The sequence below is a fragment of the Aquila chrysaetos genome, chromosome 8 (genome assembly GCF_900496995.4).
Source record: "Aquila chrysaetos chrysaetos chromosome 8, bAquChr1.4, whole genome shotgun sequence".
NCBI lineage: Eukaryota > Metazoa > Chordata > Aves > Accipitriformes > Accipitridae > Aquila > Aquila chrysaetos.
The window spans coordinates 10,930,789-10,950,496 of NC_044011.1; the positions used below are offsets into that span (position 1 = coordinate 10,930,789).

Sequence of the window (19,708 nt, forward strand, 5' to 3'; positions counted from 1 at the left end):
ACAAGAAAACAAAAGTCAGATCTGCTGCTGCATATGGAGAACACCACAAAAATGTGTTAACAGAGCAGTTCTACAGCAGGGTTTTCCCACGTCAAAGGCATATGGAAATCTCCTCAGTCGCTTTATCAGCACACAAAGTTCTGACCCAGCTGTGGTGCTGCAATACAGCCAAAGCCATTCTGGCTTGTTAGGCTACCTCACATCAAGGGGGTGAGCGATGCCAGCACTTTGCACCAGGCTGTTTCATTTGATTTGTCCAGCAAAACATTTGCAACTTCACCACTCCAAGATGTACCAAGGTTTTCAGCTATGATGTATTTTGAATGTATGCATAATATTAAGAGGAATCGTTGATTCACACCATTAGAAAACACAGGAGTATATAAAATTTTCTTCTATATAAAAAGAATACCTTGCCTTTTAAGAGAGGTAAATCCTGCCCTCCTCCAACGCCAGACTATATCTGGCATATCACCACTGAAGCCACGAGCAGCAAGAATGACATCTGAAGGAATATTTAGAGACAATTTTGCCTTTTCCATGTATAGATCCATAGATATTTTTGCATAATTGAACAGTGTTGTTTGTTGGGTTTGGTTTGGTTTTTTTTTTTTTTTTTCCAAATTAATGATAAAAATAAAATTTCTCAACAACAGTCTGGTATGACATTATTTCTTTTAATCTGAGACAATGCTGAGCTCCTCCATTGCAAGACTTCCACTCTGGCTGTTCAGCAACAGGAGGTGCCCTGAGAGGCTTCCCACCAGAGTAGAGATGTTATCTCAAAACCCACATATTTAATCTTGAACATGTAAAAAAAAAAAAAAGCCAATGTATCAAAATCAAATTGTTCTTGGAAATAGATATATTCTGATCTGCAATGCTTCGTTTGCAGGGCTATACCTTTAATGCACACCTTCACAACTTGAATTCTAACATCTTGTTTCATTGAGGGTTGGAACTCTCCTTTCAAGCCTTACAGCTGAAGTACAAGTTTCTCATAGTGCTGAGAAGCAGGTGTGCTGTAACTGCTGCTAGGGACTTCGCTGTGGTTTTATCACTGTCTTAGGGAGCCAGGTTTGATTTTCTAAGCTGCCAGCCCTGAGAGTCACTCAGCAACTTTGACATGCACCTCTTCAGAGCCAGAGTTACAAGGCAGGTTGCACCACCCTGAATTGGCTTTACAAGAATCAAAAGCACCCCCCACTCCTTGCAGAAGACAGGCAGGAACAGGCATAACCTGAACTACTTTTGATCCTTCCAACTTCAATTAATAACAATTCCCTTGTCTGGAGCAAAAGCAACAGCTGAGGTCAGAATGGCCAGATTGGCATGTTCAGAGAGATTTTGTCTTGATCTACAGCCACTCAGAAAGACTTGTAAATCTGTTCCCACAGCTAAAAGTTGCTGCTCCGATTTGTTAGACTAGCCCCCAGCCAACTCATTTCATGGGAACTGACTGCTAGTACATCTGATTGATCTCTTTAAAAGGCTCTGAGCAGCAAGTGACCCTAGGTTATTACAGGCAGGCAACTTGTTTCTGTAAATTCTCCCCTAGGAGGGAGATCAGAATATACTCAACCCTCTCGTTTCTTCTTCATGTATTTACTCTGCATGTAAACTTACCTGATTTATAGTAGGAATATCTAGTAGATCTACAGCAATTGTTATTTATAAGTTCTCCCAGCTCTAATGCAGGCAAGCCAAGTCTCTCAATTCACTACACTGTGTTGCTACATGAGGTAAGTCTGTCCCTTGGAAAGGGGGAAGGCATGGTCAGACCCATGGGATATTTCTCAAAAAGGGGTGAAAGGATCTCTGCTTTCTTCCGCAGGGAAGGGTTTTCTCTAGAGGATGAACCAAGAGAGAGACTAGTACTGCAGGGAATTAATTCATTATTTGTCTGCGTGCCACTCGAAAAAAATGGGAGGAAGGGAGCAAAATTTAAAGACAGAACAATTTCTTGGCTCCTTCAAAGTGCATGCTCCTTTAAAAACTGCTGTGCTTCTCAAAGGTAACAGCATCTGTATCTTCATGATCCCCAGACTGTAAAGATTAGATGCAAGTGAGGCTGCACCTCCCCACGTTTAAGCTGCTAGCTGAATATGGACCCCAGGGAACAAGGGTATTATGTTTCCCAGGTCATAAGCCAAAAAGAGGGTTTTTATGGGAAAATGCATGCTACTGCGTGTAACACCCAGTGAAAATTTTCCCAATCTACACAACACACAGAGCCTGTGCTCTCCTTGACACAATGGGGGTGTCTAATGATGCTAAAAGACAAAAAAACATTACAGAGTAAACAGGAAGATAGTTACACTGGTATTTGAAGCAACACTGTGACACAGAACCCCATCATTGGAAGGGGTTACCAAAAAAAAAAAAAAAAAAAAAAAAACCCAACCAAAAAAAAAAACCCCATCATCAAGAAGTCAGTTACTTAGCTGGCTTATGAAATAAGAGCTGTTAACCACAAGCTGCACAGAACTCGAGAACCACATCTGAAGATACACTGCCCTTTTCTCCTAAAGAGCAGCAAAGCAGCAAACCGTTAGCAGCAGAGAGCACGTGATCTTCAGGCACAACGCAATACTGTGCTGCTGCTTTAAGGTCCCCCGCAGCAACTCCCATTTTACAGCCCATTTAAGGCAGATTCTACATATTAGATGATCATGGGCCCCATCCAACTAGGTCTGACTGATGAAATCTAGGGACCATTATTTGGAAACCATGGATCAGCAGGCTGTTTTTAAGAAGAGAAGGAAATTTAATAAGAAAAATTTCTGAAGACCACAGTCCCTGGACTGACAAATACTCTAGCTATATCAGAGAAACTGATCAACAAAGCATGTCTCATGATATTTTTGGATAAAGGACTGCTCACATGCTGTGCGCTAGAAGCAAACAGAAATGCATGCCAACTCACCTGACCTGTGTGTATTCTACAAATTGGAAGCTGATAAATTCTGCTTATCTGTGTCTATCCTCAGCTCCACTGCCACTGAAAATACCACTGCACAACACTGATAGCACTGCAAATTATTTACTATTCCCCAGAATCCTTCATGAGCCCCAATAGTGGTTTCTCCATCAACTCATTACCATTTTCATTTGGTAAGCAGTGATGTTTCCCCTGCTCTACAACTGAAGCTGAAAATAGCCTCTTTCATTTCACAGTTTCCCGAACTTCATCAGAAATGTGTGTTATGCAGCAGCACAAGCACTGGGAACAAACAGGGCATTATGAATAGCTGTGAGGAACCAACAGAGGATCAAAGTAAATTAGGCATTGAAAGAGCCATCTCTCCCTCTTCAGGAGGGGACTATGCTTTGAAGAGATTACAAAACACCACAAATTGGAAACCAACACATCCTCTTTAAAAAAACACATTTCCAAGAAAGCAATTAAAAACACTATTCATAGCTTTTTTTTTTTCCTCACAATTTATTGAATGAAACAAAACAAAACACAGACGAATACAAAAAGTAAGATCTGCATTCCTCATGTCTCATCTGTAAGGCAGTCCTTTAGAATGAACAGCAAGGAGCTCCTCCGAGTACAAAGGCCAAGAGAGACCACAGTGCCACAATACTAGAGACTCTAAAGAGCAAGCATAATAAAATGCAGTTAGGCTACTTATATTTAGGACTTAATTTTGTTCTTATTAAGCACTGAGATTCTTTTCCAAACTGTGTCAGGCCAGAAATTCACCCTTCATGAGCATCGCTGTCACCACCTCACAAGAGGAGTGCACTTTGAATCTGGAATTCTCTCCTACTACCAAGCCTTTGACTCTGCTGTAGAAAAAACACATCCATCCCACACCTGGGAGACTCTGCCTCTCTCTCCTCAAGCTTATTAAAGCTAGCATTAAAGCTCATTAAAATAACCCTCTGTCTGTTATAACAGCACATACATAGTTTTGTGCTATCGATGGGGTAACATTTCCCAGTTAATCAGGATCAATATTAAAGTCCAGTTGCCCAGGGCTGAAAGCTCACAAGTAGCCACCCAGCAGTTGGCAAGTGAACCTGCTTCTGAACCCCTTGCTGTCCTGAAGGGCTGGCAGAAGAATATTGCAAAAGAGCAGCAGACTCTACTGTGACAGGGCCAGGCACGCTGAAAGGAATGCTTTTCCCCCCCTCTCCATTCCTGTGATTTCCCTAACTCACTGCAGCAGGCAGTTCACGAGTGGAGAGTGTCTCCAGTGGCGATAGACAGAAATCCGCAGATGAGGGTGATGCTTATAATCTCGCAGAACAAGCCTGACACTGTAATGAAAGCAGATATCACAAGCCATGGCTTGCAGGCTGCTTATAGCATCCCACAGCTCAGGACAGGAATCTCTTTATCTAAGAGTTGTCACAGCAGAGGGAGAATGGGATGAAGACTTAGATCAAAGAGGATCAAGGGACAGGAAATTAAGACTTTCTGGTGACTTACTGCTTAAATTTATTGGACAGCAGAATGAACTGGTTCTTTGAAAGCCGTCTGACATCAAAGCGACAAAGAGCTTTAAACTCTTGGTAAATCTGCCTTTCATTCAGCCCTGGCCAGCCTTGGACATGGACAACCAAGAGAGGCGGATGTCGGCAGGGAGCATCTTCCCCAGAAAAATTCTGGAAAATGTACAATACCGAGACATATCCGAGTTCGGAAATACTATAGAAGCACTATTAATATAATCAGAAAATATGCAAAACATAACATGTAAATAAGACAGGTTGTACAACACAGCTGTTGGTGTAAAATTATTTTTCTTTTGACCCAAGATTCTTCTAAACATGAGTCATAAAAGCAAACTGTCATGACTACCATGGAGAAACCACCAGAGAAATAGCAAGCTCTCTTACAGAGCAGAGAAAATTAGGGCAACGTAAACTGACTAATGCCATCTTACAGAATAATACTATTAAAACATTTCACAAAGCAGAAATTCAACTCATTTGCCATTTTGAAAGGTCAGTTGTGCCATTTGTATGAGCTTCTCCCAAGGTGGGCTCAAGCACTGGTGGATTTTTCTCCTCTCGTGAAGCCATCTACTAGGCTACTGACCTACGCACCCCACAAACTGGTCACAGACCTGCAATTCATACGCACAATGCTTGAAACGCCACCTCGGATGAAATTCACTTTGTTCAGATATTCGGCTAACACGGTGAGATACTGAGAGAAAGAAGGATCAGCCTCCGCTGCATCACTACATCAGAAAACAAAATGGAACAAAGTTTTGTTTCTCCAGTGCTGCACTGATGCACAGTGTCTGTGCAGCAAGAGCTCCTGAAGCAGCTCTTTAACTAGTGACAAAATAGGTATTTCAGCTCTTGGTATCTTCTACAGAAGTCAAAAAGCTGCAAGCAAAGGGAAGGGATTTCAACAGTTGCCTCTTAGGAACTTAACTGAAGGCACTGAATCACACAGATTTCAAAAATGGAAACTAATGGAAAATGATTTGACCCTTACCCAAGTGAACTGAACTTGAGAGAGCTTGTTCAAGGATAAAGGAGTCATAATGCCATTTCCCAACCTCTGAGCCATCGCATGGCCCCTGATTTCTTTTTTTTAAATGTCAGCTTTGACATAAAGCTACTACTTTCAGATTTATAAAATAAAAATCTAATTAGAACAGTGACCTTTCCAGTAACACTTTCTCTTATCCAGAAGGAAGGCCAGCCTGCAAAACAAAAAGTCACCCAGAGCAAACTGACGACTGTTTTCTGTAGGACCCATCTATGTAATGTAATTTTCAGTAAACATTTAAACATCACTCACTCTGTAAATCTGCACAGTAGCAAATGAGCTGACTTCAGAAGAACTAGAAGGAAGAATAATGAGGTGGCATTAGAACAAAGCTAAAGAAATGTAACTAAACAAATGGAAAGCAAAAACTCACTAAAGTGCAGCTAAGTTACTAAGAGCAACAGACTGTATATAAACAAATATTTCTTAACATCAAATAGAGCTACAGAGCAGGAGAAGAATTGCCAAGTCCCAACACAAACTCTGAAGAAGTGTTTAAGAAGCATTTTACCTGAACCACAGAGAAATGCGTCATAGCCTGCCTCATGAGGAGATTTCTTCTCAGCTGTAAGTGTCCAACACAGTCAAAAAGGAGTAAATACATTCAGCACGCTGTGGAAACTGCTCCACTGCAAAACTCTAACATTCATAAGACCCACTGTTGTGGAGTTTTTTCCCCCCACCCTCAGCTCTATTTCCTTCCTCACCCTGAAACCTTTACAGCCCACAGAAAGTCTATGTTTCTACCATGCACTTTAAAACGATACCAACAAAAAGGCAGCAGTTAAACAGATGGCTGAAAAGCTTAGTGAGATGCACATTAAAAACTTTTAACTTTCATGAAGATCTAAGCCAAGTTGTGTTGTATACATTATTGATGGTATGGGAACCATTTCAAAACACAGGAGGCCCTGCACTGCAGGACACCATGCTGCCAGAAGCCAGGAAACATCTGCCTTGTAGCCAGTATCGCACCATGTACTGAACACACCCTCCTGCACACACAGCACCACTAACCCTGCACATAAGCCACTGAGCTCCTGCTACTTTCTGGGATGTCACTGCCACTAGTTCCCACTATTTTCCATTCTAGGACCACTGTTTCCCACCTCCCCTTGCCCCTTCCAAGAGCTACTGACTCTTCAGAGCCCCAAGTCAGGCTCAGTTCAACCCAACTTAGCTTAAATGTCATTTGTGCTAGCAGCCTCATGCAAACCTGCCCTGCATTACCCTCGGCAGCTACCAGGGACATGCAGAACGCATGACGTTTTGGGAGCCCAGGCTCTGGGTCTGGACACAAACGTGTATTGGCAGCTCAGTGGAAATTCAGCAGACCCACTGGCACTGATCCGAGCTTTGCATGTGGACATCCACAGAGTAAAACAAAACCCTTTTGAGCTACCTGACTTTGAAGATTTGCTTAAGAACATACCATATTTTGAGCAGTCACTTGCAAGAGCTATCACGGGGCACGTTGGATCTTTGGGATCTTTGCTGCTGAAGACAAGTGGATGTGTAAGATTTTTGTCTTTCCTCATTACGTTAGAGACAAGTTACTCTTCTCTAGTGACCTGGGGCTTCATTTCAGAAAAAGCTACTGAAGACTTTAAAAGGAACTTTGGTAGTATTCTATGAAAACACTAAGATACTTAGCTGAATAGTATCTACCAGTTTTCTTCCTGAAAACTAACTCCTAAATACTTCCTCAGTCTCTTCCCCCAATCAAACCTTCTAAGCAGCAAGTCTGCTCTAAATGCACACAAAAAATGCGAACAGAACTAAAACTCAATGGAAAACTCCAAGGAAAGGGGTTGACTAGATTGTTCTATTTGAATGGGGAACTCTGGAGGGCAGATTAATAAACATATACCCATGCAATGACTGAAATAAAAGACAGAACAAACAAGTATAAAAACTTGTGAGAATCTCCAGTCTGAAACTGCTAAACCAAACAAAAAAAAAGCAGAATCCCAGTACAGTTTTTATAAGCACTGATTTTGCATCTCCTTCTTGGGAGCAGGGGGTGAGGGGAAAGAGGTGAAATTTTCCTTTTCTTAGCAAAATTGACATGAAAACAATTTATCCACAGAAGAGGTGTAAAAAAAGAGAACTCTTCTACCACATCATGGCTAAGCTCATGAGATTTGGTATCTACTCATGTGCTCCATTTACACATTTTATTTAGTTACTGCTTTGGGCTCAATGCAGCTCTTTCTTGGGAGCCGGCATTTGAAGTTAGGGTATATTTTCACTAAGAACTGAAACTCATTTAGTAACACGACATAAGCAACATACAACTCTAAAGCTGTATGTAAGGCTGTCTGCAAGCCAAACTTGTGACCAGTGAAGTAATGGTGGTACAATATGAGAAGTGACTTAGAACAAATAATTTACTGCACAATTACTTTATAAGACAGATGAACAAATCTTTTGCTCATAAATTTAGAAAGACAAGAGACCAGCTGGAAAACATTTGGGAGGAGGGAAAGTATGAACATAAGAAGTGACTGACTTTGAAATATCTTTCCCAAGAAAACAAAAGGATTGCTGAAGGCTTTATAGCCCACCACTTACCTGCACAAAGTTGCATATACCTCCAAAAGATTAGATACTGGAGGAAACTGACATTTCTATAAAAGAAAAACATGTTAGAGAACCAACCAAGCCAGACCTCTTGGTAAGTGAGCTCATTTACTGATACTACTGATCCATTAAATGAGATCTAAAATCAGAATGTCTCAGGGCAACACTGAGAACTGGTCACAGTTCTGTAACCACAGGGCACTGAGAAAAGACATCCTCTCTTCTGGGTGAAAGACAAGCCTTAACTCCAAACAGAAAGACCTTTGCATCTCACCTTCCAGATGGATTTTGTTATAGTCTTGGTGTCTATGAGGACAGGAAACAGGTTGTGAATGTTCCTTTTAAATTCCTCATAGCTTTCTGAAAGCAAAACACATGTGGAGAAAGACATCATAAAACTGAGGAAAAGCCAATGGTATTTCAAATTAATAAGAAAGACAGTTGAAGTCAGAAGAACGATGCACCACTCCAGCAGTTAGAGCTCAGAAGAGGCTACCAGCACTGCTGCTTGCCTAAGCACTGTGGGTGGCTGGGGTGGCAAATGACCACTGTGCTTACTGTCCCACCCCACTGCAAAGGCAGCAGCCTGGGGAAAGCAGCTATGTACAGCATTACCTGGAAGGGGCTTGTAGAACTTGTCGTGAAGATGCATAAGGTCCATAAGCATGTTGTGTCCCACCAGGGGCTATGGGAAGAATATAAACATAACAGCCCATTGGAGCATATTTTTGAAGAGAGCTCAGAGATAACCCAATTTTAGGCATGCTCAACAGCTGTAATCCTTTCCTCTGGTGGACAGCATTCATGCATGCTCACCCAAAACTCATTCAGGCTGCAAAGCTCACAGGAGGACTACTTCTTTCAGAAAATCAGACTTGTGGACTCTCTGTGGAGGGTATTTTTTCAGCAGCATTCTAGTTTGAGTGGACTCAAGGAGCTAGGTGGATTCTCAGTTCAGCTGAACACTGGTAAAATCTTCCAGCGATCAGATTTATAGGCACAACTCACAAGGGGAGGGACAGCCTTTGCCTGCACATCACCCATAGTCTTCTGAAGCTGAAATTCATTCAATAATCTGCACACAGAACATAGGAATTTCCACACATAATCAGAACAATGGTCCATATGGTCCAATAAACTGGTCTGTCATATGCTGAGAAGCATAACTTGCCCAAAAGGCAAGAGTCTGCTCAGCTTTCTTAGATGGTGACTTATGCTGTGTAACACAAGGATTTTCAACATTGCAGACTCCTGCATTTTCTCAAGTGACGTAAGAAACACGTTGCAGAATGGGTTCTGGCTCCCTCTCCCCGGGCTGCACTTGGTTTGTAGGAGTAATAGAAAAGTAACACAGGGAAATCTAGTGTTTGGATCCATAATTCTGAGCATGCTTTGGGACCTGGTCAGTAAGAAGACGTAATGTTTAACACTCATTTTTTCTAACCATGACTGCAATCTAAGAATTCATCTCATTTTTACTGACAACCAAACAGGATGATCCCACTGAATGAGTCAAATCATTTAATACAAATTACTACTTTATCTTTTATTATCCCTCTACATCCAGTGTAGCAAATCCAGAAGAGATGAAAAATGAGAGGAGGGAAGAGGCGTTTTACCTTCTTGGCTTTAACAAGTGTCTGGAAGAGGTTGGTGAAGCCCCGGGCAGACAGGAGAATGAGCTCCTTCTGGCAGCAGTCGTCAGGGGAGTTCTCCAGAAGCTGACGATGCTGTGGACTCACTTTTTTCACCATTACCTGAAAAGAACAGTCATTGGGTATCTCAGCCTCCCATGCTAGTTGTATGCACATTGCTTACTGGGGTTCAGTAATGCTGAGGACATGTTCAGCTTCTAGGCTATGAAGGATGGAGAAATAGTGCATCAGGACTGTCTCACTTCTCTTCCATATGGAGATCAGTGCTCCAGTAACAAGAGAGACCTGCTCTAAGGGTGCCTTATTAACGCTTCTCTTGTTAAGAGGATGGTTCCTACCACAGGTTTTTTTGGAGCACAGATGGACAGAATTCAATTTAACTTGACACCAATATGCTAAGTTCATGTCACCAAAAAACAGAAACAAACAGCAGTCACACAAACTGAGTCCCCAAAGGCTATGCCTCAGGTAAAAAGGCTGGGTAAATACATTTAATTCAGAAAATATTGCACCAAATGTAAAACAGCAGTAGCAAATAGCAAAACAGCAAGCCATGTAACAGACAGAGTAAAATTCTTCAAAGCAACTACATGGCAAAAGTCAGCAAAGGACAACCACAAAAAAAAAAAAAACCAAAAAAGGCTAAAAACTGTACATTCTTGTGGAAGTATTGAAGGAGAGATCTAAAAGCCTGGAGACGCAGAGAGCGCCCCTCGGGAAGTGCCCCAAGGACAAGCACTTCCAGCTTAAGGTATTTTGTGGCTACGGGACAAACAGAAACCAAAGTTACTGTTTTCTGGATCCCTTTTCTTGGGATCCCACAATCAACACTTCCCAGAACATTCCTTTGTCATTGTCTTCTCCTCCTCCAGGACGCTATCATTGAAAGTACAAGCAACATTTCAGAGTCCCTGCAAGAATGCCAGTCTTATCTGTCTAGATACAAACTCTCTTTTCAAAAGGTCCACATTTCCATCTCACCTTGTCTCCAAGAGGCTGTGTCCAAACATTTGGGAGAGCCTGTCTCAGAACCAGCTGAACTTCAAATATCTGAGAGCCTGAGAAAAAAAAAAAGAAAAAAAAAAAAAGTTAAAACTTCAGAGGTGCAGACAAGCCTATTTAGAAAAACATATTTTTCTAGACAGAAGGATTGACCAGATGTTTATCCCCCAGTGTACAGAAAATACTCCTGAATGTATGATCTTGGTACATTACCATACACAATGACATTAAAAAAAAAAGGCAAAACAAAAAAAAAAGTCACAGTGAGAACTTCAGGCAAATGAGCTTTTGTGAGGACACAGAAAAAAGGAAAAGACTAACTGAAAAGAAGAGGAAGGAAGGCTACTATGAAAAAGACTGTCTGTGGTTTTGGAAGGTTTCAGAGCAACACACCCAGAAGCCAAGTACAGGAGAGGTACCAATGCATTTTCCCCCACAGCTGATAAGGAACTAACCCAGTCCTCTTCTGAACAGCATTCAAAAAAGACACCTTAATCAGTCTTATTGCTTACTTAAATGAATGTCTGTCTTGTCACAGGTGCTCAACCATTGCCAAACCCTGTTAAAGTATCAGTATCATATCTACTACAGCTAACGTAGCAAATACAAAACACAACACACTCCCCACCCCCTGTATTTCACACTCTGCAAAAAAGCATCAACAGACAAAGCCTTAAATACTTTCTGTCCTTCCTAACCTTCTCTGTATTTTACTCCCTGACCTAGAGGATTAAGATTTGGTTACTGTGAGCAAACATAAAAACTATTCTCTGCTACAATTCCCTGTCCCTCAACTCCTCCAAAAAAGCACAGAAATTCCTCAGCTCTTCTATAGTGCTCCCAAAAGCTAACACAGGTGGTAAGTGGCCTGTTCATCCCCACTGGCATATATATGTGTCTCCATGGGGCTCCTTGTCGCACCATATGAGAAGAAACAAACTCTGAAAGGAGACCCACCTTTCCCTTCTCCAAGGGGAAGAAAACAAGACACAGATCACCCAGGATTTAAAACAAGTCAAAAGTTGTCCTGATCCAGAGTAACTACAAATTCTCCAGCTGCTGCTCTGAAGCAGCATAAAATGGAAGTCAGTTACCACAAAGCATGCTCCAAGCACCTAGACATCCACTACAGAAAGACCCACCACCCCAATGGAGCAGCAAAGCAGAGTCCAGAGATGAATGCCTGACAGGAACTGAGGCGTAGACAGGGGCAAAGAGTTGTAAAGGCAGGATGGGCACAGATGGTTTCACTCTCAACAGAGCAGTTTAACAGAACAGGCAGCAAAGGACAGTAGCAGCCCCAGAGGTTCAGGAGAAGTGATGAAGTCACTCAGAGCGCACAAGGTGCCTAAGGGAGACACCCTGTTTCATACCACTCAGATCCTGCAGAATCATAGTCTCCTCTTCCTCTGCTGCACCTATCCAACGGGTCACTTCATCAATAGCCTTCTTCAGCACATCCCTGTCCAGGGCACTAAAGTAGGATCAGGTGGAACGAGGCAGAGTGTGAGAAAAAGCTCTTTACAAATGCAGCCTTGTGCCTTGCTGTGGGAATGCAATAGCATCACTTCCCAACATTAACCAAACTCTCCAGATTGTATCCTGTGATCTCAGTCTTCCTTCAGACAGATCACAGCATGCTGGAACAGCTGGCGGTGAGGCATTCAGACCAATATGCTTTAATATTTCGAAAAAATGTGATCTGAGTGAAGATGAGCTGTCAATACAGTCAGTACTGAGGATCCACATCTCTGACTAGCGCTTACCTGCTGACTTTCCAGCTACCCTCCAAGAGATGCTGGCTAAGGATCTTCTCCTGTACCTCATTCATGTATGGGATTCCATCTTTGAGGAACTGAGGGGGGAGGGGGAAAATGCCAGGTTAGTTACTCTCCTCTAGACTTTCTTGCAGCAAATTAGGGAATAGCAGGTCAGCCAGGTTCAAAACTGGCATATACTTAGAAAATGCTGATGTTCCTCATTCTCAGAATATCCTCTTCAAAAATACAAATTGTAGGTAACACAAGATGCGTTCTTACATAAGGGAAGACGTGTTTATGTATGGAGGAAAGAAAAAGATTTTTGTCAACTGTAATCAGGTTTTTTTGCTCTGCTTTTACCTTTCCTTTAATGATATACTTCAAGTGTCAAGATATCACAATTCCTGTCCAAAATTGCTAAACAGTGCTCTCATGCAATGACATAGTCTGAATTTTATGGGAAATGTGGCAATACATAAGCTGCAGGTAAACTTCCCCACCTTCATGGCTAATAAAGACTCCCACTGGGTTCTGTTTAGTAATGCCTCAGCTCACCAGAGACAGGTTTTCTTTTTTTTGAGGTGGGGAAATCTGTCTTAGACTGACAAAGATGTGGTTATCACCTCTACGGCTGTTCAGAAAAACCAGCACTTGCTCTCCCTGTTGATAATGAACCACATGATGCATTCATGCTTTAGTAAGATGCTATTTACCCTGGAAACATAGCATTTAGGGATACTAATTCTAATTTCTCCTGTAATTGCACAGAATTCCTCTGTTCTAGATTTCTGGCAGAGAGATTATATACCTTATTATAGTCAAAGCCATAATGAGACAGGAACTGAATGCTAGATGCAGAAAGGGTGAATTCGACATCTGTAACTCCCAGCATTGAGGGAAAGAGGAAAAAGTTGTATGAATGCACCACATACCTACAATGAAAAGAAAAATCTCTCTAGAAGATAATTACAAGAAATAGCTCCTCCCAAGAGAATTCTGCATAAAATCTCAACTGCACTGTCTTCATTATAACAGAAAACTGCTTTTTTACTTACTTGTTTGAATTTTCATTTGAGAATATTGCCAGCCCTGCAAGACAGAGAGAAACCTCCATTGAAATGGCAATGTTTAGCTGGGTATCTACAGATACTGTGAAAATTAGGTAAGGGATGTGGGGATCCCCTGATGGAGTATGTGTTTTCCACTCACTAACGCCATAGTGCAAATCTTAACAGCAACTGCTGGACCACTCCACAGCTCCCCAAGAGCTGAACAGGGACAAGCTTCTAGTGCCAGGTGGGAAAAGGACTCAAGCCTGATTAAATAGCAAATGGATTGAGCAACAGGTGAGAAGAGGCAAGTTGGTGACGAAAATCTCCAACTATGCATACACAGGTCTGCGGGTCCAACTACACTCCAAAAGCATTTGGAAGGAGCTAGGCACCACAGAGGACTGAAACATGTTTTTTACTACTTAGGTTCCTTTTTTTCCTATTAATCCCTAAAAAGCCTAAGGCTTTGAACAATATTTTAAACAGTTTTGGAGCTGGTTTCTTGACCTCTAACTGGTTCTTAACTGTCAATAGCCCTCCACCACCACTACAGGCCTGTTCTTGCATTGATTTTTTAAATTATTTTTGGAATATCAGAAATGCTAGCCTTTTCCTCTCCGATAGTCACCTTACTCATACACTGTATCAAATGACACAGCCATGAATAGGAGCTGCTGGCACCTATTTCTTGCTTGCACCCTCTGTTTTAAAAGCCCTGTATTTGTAGCTGCAATCTTTAAATATGAACAATTTCAGACCAGCAAAAAGTATACAGCCCACCTGATTTTAAGTTATTTAAAATACTAAAAAGTTGTTAGTATTATACTTCAGAGGGGGGAAAAAACCAAAAACCAACAACAAAAAAACAAACTACCACAGCAAACAAATGGCTCTGTAATGAGTGAACCAAGGCCAGAGCTACCCGCAGGGCTCACCAGCTGGCAAAAGGCCAGTTACCACTGGGACCTTGGGAAATTTTTTTCTGTGTCATAACAGCACTTACCAAGCTGAGTAACAGTGAAGCGCTGGACGCTCTGCCTGGCCTTCAGGTACCGCTCCGCAGGGGAATCAAACAGGCTATGAACAAAACCAGAACTGGGGGAAAGGGAATGGAAACAAGAAGGTTTGCAATGCACAGGTTGTTCTCACAGAGCTAGAGCAGCAAGTCTCCCCCACATTTCAAGTCCAACAGCTTTACCTGGGCTGGTTATTTTGTGGGAAAGTTGAATGTAAGCCAGTAAACTCCATATCAAGGGCTGTTGAGGTGGAAAAAACACAAAAAAAACTTAAACATGAGGCATGCGTTCCACTGGCATCAGGTCAAGGGTTTCCAAAGCACCTCTGTCCACCGTAACCTCTGTGTCAAACCCAGTGGCAGCAAGCTCAAGAGAAAAGGCAACCGACCGCTGTGCAGTCTCCTGCTCCCTCATCCCTGTGGCAGGGTGAGGTATGCCAAACACCCCCCCGGGAGGGGCCCGACTCGCCCTCTGCAGGACGTGCGTGCCCCCCCGGCCCATAACTAACATCCAGAGCCCCCAGCCCGCCCAGCCGAGGCCAGCACCGCAGCGAGGGCTCCCTTCCCAACCCTCTGCCGCCCGTGTCCTGCCTCAGCCTTCGCTCTTCTGGTGCGCGCCAGCGCCATCACCTGCTAAAACACACCTCAACGCCCGCTGCCGCCTCGCCCCCTCAGCGGGCAAGGGTCTCGCCGCCTCGCCTCAGCCACCGCAGGGCGGGCGGGCCGGGGCCAGCGCTAACGGCCCGCAACCCACCACCGGCCGCCCCCCACCCCGCCGGGGCTCACCCAGGAAGGCGGCGCGGCGGACGCGGCCCCGCAGGCGCGGCAGGCCCCGCTGGAAGTCCGCCGCCCCCACCTCCATCGCCGGCCTCCGCGCTGCCCTGCGCGCAGCGCCGCCGGCGGCGGGTCTTCACCCGGCTTTAAAAAAAACACAAACCCCCCCGGCGTAATTAACGAAAAAAAAGGCAAAATAAGAAAAAAAAACCCAGCACGGGAACCCGCGGTTGACCGTAAGGGAGGAGGGGGGGAGTGCCAGGCCGCGCGCGGGGACGCCGAGCTGGAAGCCGCGGAGGTTCGGACCCGGAACGGGAAGGGCTGCGGGCGCTGCGCACCGCGGGGCTCTGCCCGTCCCTCCGACAGACGGACGGACACACGGCTGCGGCCGGGGAACAAGCAGCAGGCGGAGGCAGAAAGAGGGGAAGGGGCACCTCGTCCCTGCCGCCGCCGGCAGTTGCGCGGCTTCCCTCCGAGAGCTGCGAGGGCGCAGTAGTTCGAAGGTCAGGGTTGCACGAAAGCTGCAAAGGTGTGTTCGGGGCATTTAATTTTTACCAGGTTTGGCGCGTAACTTTGTTACAGTTCTAAACATTCACCTAATGACTGCACTTCGCTAAATTAGACGGGCAGTGTACAGGGATCAAATGTCTAAGCATTTCCAGAGGTCAGGTTAGAACAGACACAAAACCAAATATTAAAAATAAAATATACCCTAAAATTACAGAATTTTGAAGTAAATGCTGTTAACCTGTCAGGCTGAACTATGGTAACAATTTATTCTAGCCTTAAAGGTGTTGATAATTTTAGAATCAAGAATATGACACACTTCTGTCCATTTAAAAATATTTTATTGTAAGATGCCACGTTCCACCTTTTTCCAGCTCTGGACCTTCACTGTGCCGGCACACACACCTAAAAAAGCAATCGTCGTGCCTTGGAAAGTTTTCCCAACGGTCTCCATTTTACTGATAGATTCTTCGTGGCTCACGCAGAATGACACCACCCTCCTGCATAGCTTTTTCAAATTCCTGAATCTTGTTTAAAAGACAGAGAGACAAGAATGAATACAAAGAAAAGCCATCAGCACCGAAGTATCAGTGGGGACACGTTATGTGGAGGGGCAGAGGTTAACAGCCTCACTCAAGCACAATGCCAGGAACTGCAGTTTGTCAAAGCTACCCTTTTGAGTGTTGCAAGAAGGGATTGTCAAGCCACATAAGAAAATTAATGGTGAAGAGGAGTAAAATTATGCTTAAAAAGGGCCAAATAAGCGTAAGGAGATGGGTACTTGCCGAGTCACAACGATATTCCCAGGGGATAACAGCTTTAAAGTTCACAAAGTTGATTCCTGCTTCCAAACAGCGCTGTGCCATTACGCGGCCAAGGTTTCTGCATGCTGTTACTCCCTTGGGACTGTAGAGATGTCTCTTTATGGCCCACTCTCGGGTAGAGGCAGATACCACAACATCCCCGTTACAGCGCTCAACGAAGGCTTCTACGTAATGCTGTGTCCGCTCAAGCCGTAATCTGAGTGAAGGAAAGAATGAACACGGGATTATGATGTCTTTTCCAGATGTACAGAGAGAACACATTCAAATGCTTAAATGTGTAAGTAACTCACTTTGTGAAACAAAATTGAATGTACTAGAACTATTAATATAATAATGAAATCTGGATATTGCTTTTATTATCTAGGGTTTTACTTGTCAGGACATAAAATAGGACTCATATTACCAGTTCAGCAGAGTGAAATTCCAAGAGCAACTTTTCACCAGTTACTCAGGTGCACAGTCCTACGCTGCCTCACACCAGCACGCGCTCCAAACCAAGCACTGTCCACCTGCACAGTCCAGTACAGGTGCTTATGAGCTAGACCAGGGGAACGGCTCCAGCAGAAATGTAACTTCAGGTTCGCTACGCAGTCTCTGAAAGGCTTGTGCTTACACAGCAGGTAACAACTTGTCAAGATCGGCAAGTGGTCAAGCAGTACTTCATAAGCCGTAACACATAACCACAGAGTACTAGGAGCAACTATTTCTTATCACATTGAGACAAAATCAGACTTCCAGGTATGAACAAACTGAATGTGGTTCTCCCCTCAAGAACAAAATAATGATTTTGAATCCTCAGCTTAAAATGAACTTATTTTCCAGATGACAAGCAAAAAAAAGCAAACAAAAAAAAACCCCCAAACTATTACAGTGCCTCAAATAAAACAATGATGCATGGTCAACACAGGACTAGGAGAATCCTAAATTAAACAGCAGTTGCTGAAGCAATATTACTGCTACCTTAACAATAGACAGAAAGATCTTCAACATGTATGCTAACTTTGACATGATGCTAGCCTACTGTTCTCCGAGCACAAAAGATACCTGTTGATTAAGAACAACTAAGGGGGCAACTGATTCAACAACTCAAGAAGTGCACTCTGTAGACATTCCACCTGGTGGGTTTCTGGGGTTTGGCTTTGTCTTGTTTATTTGTTTGTTTTCTTTTGGAGTCCTTGTTTCTGCTGGTGACTTTCTGACTCACCTATGCCAGAATTCACGCTTTGGCCATGTTGTCTTCCAGCCACGCTCCTTCCTAGCCAGGGCCAACTGCTCCAGGTTCCGAGGATTTCTGTTAGTGAAGTCTGGGGCAACAACCTCATTTTCATTCGTGTCCACTTCGGTCTCAGTTTTGAGAGTGGCTGTAGTTGATGCAAAACGAAGACCTTAGGGAAAAACAGAACATAAAATCCCCCAGACTTAAAAAAAAAATATAATGCAGACAGTAGAACGAATACAAGACAGAATGATGCAGCCTGTAAGAGTTAGCAGGGCAAAATCTGGGGTTTTGTTTTTTTTTTTTTTTTAAACACTTAATAGATAGATTACCAGAGCTCAACCTGTTTCTGCAATTCATGAAGTGAACTGTAAGCTAAAAATGAAAACCATATTAACACTGGTTCAAAACTCACGCATGAAGTATAAACTCATGCATGACCAGAAGATCCCTAGGATTAAGGCTTTACAAAACACTGGAAGTACAGAAAGAACCAATAACAGCGCTACCAAATAACAAGGTAAAAATCCACTATACTGTCAGCCTAATCGTCACTAATTAACCTAACAAAGAGGAATCTGGAGTTAGGCTCGCACACTCAGTCTGCTACACAACTTTTCGGTCCAGAGAAGCAGCGGGAACCGCTCATCAGAGCGACGGGCAGTGTCTCTCCTTGTCAGACCGCCCGCCCCGGCCGGAGACGCCCCAGCAGCGGCCCAGTCCCACAGCAACCCGAATGGCTATTACAAGCGGGAGACCGGCACCGACTGAGGCCTGCGCACGGCGGAGCAGCCCTGGGATCACCCCGGCATCACCCCGGCATCACCCCTCCGCCGGCAGCACGGCGCGGGGGGTGCGGCGCGGAGCCTCCCTGCCGGGAAGGGCCGGCATGGCGAGCCGCAGAGCGGCTGAGCTTACCCGCTCTGCGCGCCTGGAGCCCGCCGGCCGCCAGCAGCAGGCGGCTGCGGCTGCTCAGCGCCATAGGGAGCCGGCGCCCGCCACGGCCTCGGGCGGCAGTCACCTCCCCTCACGGGCAGCTGAGTGCCGCCATCTTGGCGAGGGCGGCACTTCCCCCGGAAGCCGGCCTCAGGGACTTCCGCCCGCAGTCAATGAGGTCAGGCAGAACCGCCGGCCCAGCGTTCCCTCGGCAAGCTGCCCGGGGAAGGGTCTGGTTGTGTCTGATGCGTTTAACGGAGTAAAGCGGGAAACTCTTTCCCGACTCGGAAATGGTATTTGATTTTTCCCCTTGGAAAAGGGGCGCGAGGAGACACCGAACTGCAGAGACCGGGGCAATGTGTCCTGCAGCGGGCCCCCGGCGCCTCTCAAAAGCCACGGGATGAGAGACCAGAGCCGCTACAAAAACTGCCTACAGTTATTAAAAGCAAAACTGCGCCTTTTGCGCTGCAGACTAGGGATCTACCGCTACTCCCTCGGGCACAAGCAGCGCCGGGAGGCGTGTGATACCGCCGAGCCCCACAGCGGCGGCGGGCGCTGAGCCGCCCAGCCCGCTGCCCCTTCCCCGGCCGCTGCAGGGTTATCCCGACCGCTTACAAGCCCGGCACCCTCGGCCGAGGGGAAGGCGGCGGCCCTCCTCCGCCCCGGCCCGCTCCGCTAAGAGGAGAGATGCGACGCGCATGCGCGCAAGCCCGCACTACCTTCTAGAACCTGCTGGAAGCCTTCCTGCTTCCCCCCCCCACCGGGGCGTGACGGCTTTGTTCAACCGCACCCACCAATCGCGGCTTGAGGCTGGGCCGCACCGCGCGCCTGGATTGGGCGGGCAGGGCGTGGCCCCGCCCCTC

The 19,708-nt window shown here is 44.8% G+C and overlaps 2 protein-coding genes across 11 annotated transcripts; both read right to left on the reverse strand.

The window, feature by feature from the left end:
- Positions 1-666: 666 nt before the first annotated feature.
- Positions 667-15,812, reverse strand: PNLDC1 (PARN like ribonuclease domain containing exonuclease 1). 9 transcript variants are annotated; one of them, XM_030021226.2, is made up of 19 exons: positions 15,797-15,812; positions 14,772-14,829; positions 14,577-14,668; positions 13,577-13,610; positions 13,330-13,453; positions 12,528-12,616; positions 12,135-12,235; positions 10,741-10,817; positions 9,724-9,861; positions 8,720-8,789; positions 8,379-8,464; positions 8,096-8,151; positions 6,954-7,018; positions 6,033-6,086; positions 5,774-5,816; positions 5,102-5,201; positions 4,445-4,620; positions 4,174-4,272; positions 668-3,601 (listed from the first exon to the last, which is right to left on the reverse strand). In XM_030021226.2, the coding sequence occupies exons 2-19, from the start codon at positions 14,819-14,821 to the stop codon at positions 3,529-3,531; spliced, it is 1,527 nt and encodes a 508-aa protein (XP_029877086.1). In that variant the 5' UTR covers positions 14,822-14,829; positions 15,797-15,812; the 3' UTR covers positions 668-3,528. The 9 variants fall into 9 exon arrangements, with proteins under 9 accessions (XP_029877091.1, XP_029877086.1, XP_029877087.1 ...); XM_030021227.2 differs by lacking the exon at positions 15,797-15,812 and adding an exon at positions 15,669-15,706; XM_030021220.2 differs by lacking the exon at positions 15,797-15,812 and adding an exon at positions 15,375-15,662.
- A 381-nt stretch (positions 15,813-16,193) lies between these two features.
- On the reverse strand, positions 16,194-18,996 carry MRPL18 (mitochondrial ribosomal protein L18). 2 transcript variants are annotated; one of them, XM_030021235.2, is made up of 4 exons: positions 18,828-18,996; positions 17,898-18,054; positions 16,655-16,889; positions 16,194-16,396 (listed from the first exon to the last, which is right to left on the reverse strand). In XM_030021235.2, the coding sequence occupies exons 1-4, from the start codon at positions 18,889-18,891 to the stop codon at positions 16,325-16,327; spliced, it is 528 nt and encodes a 175-aa protein (XP_029877095.1). In that variant the 5' UTR covers positions 18,892-18,996; the 3' UTR covers positions 16,194-16,324. The 2 variants fall into 2 exon arrangements, with proteins under 2 accessions (XP_029877095.1, XP_029877094.1); XM_030021234.2 differs by having other exon boundaries at positions 17,898-18,078; positions 18,828-18,994.
- Positions 18,997-19,708: the final 712 nt, after the last annotated feature.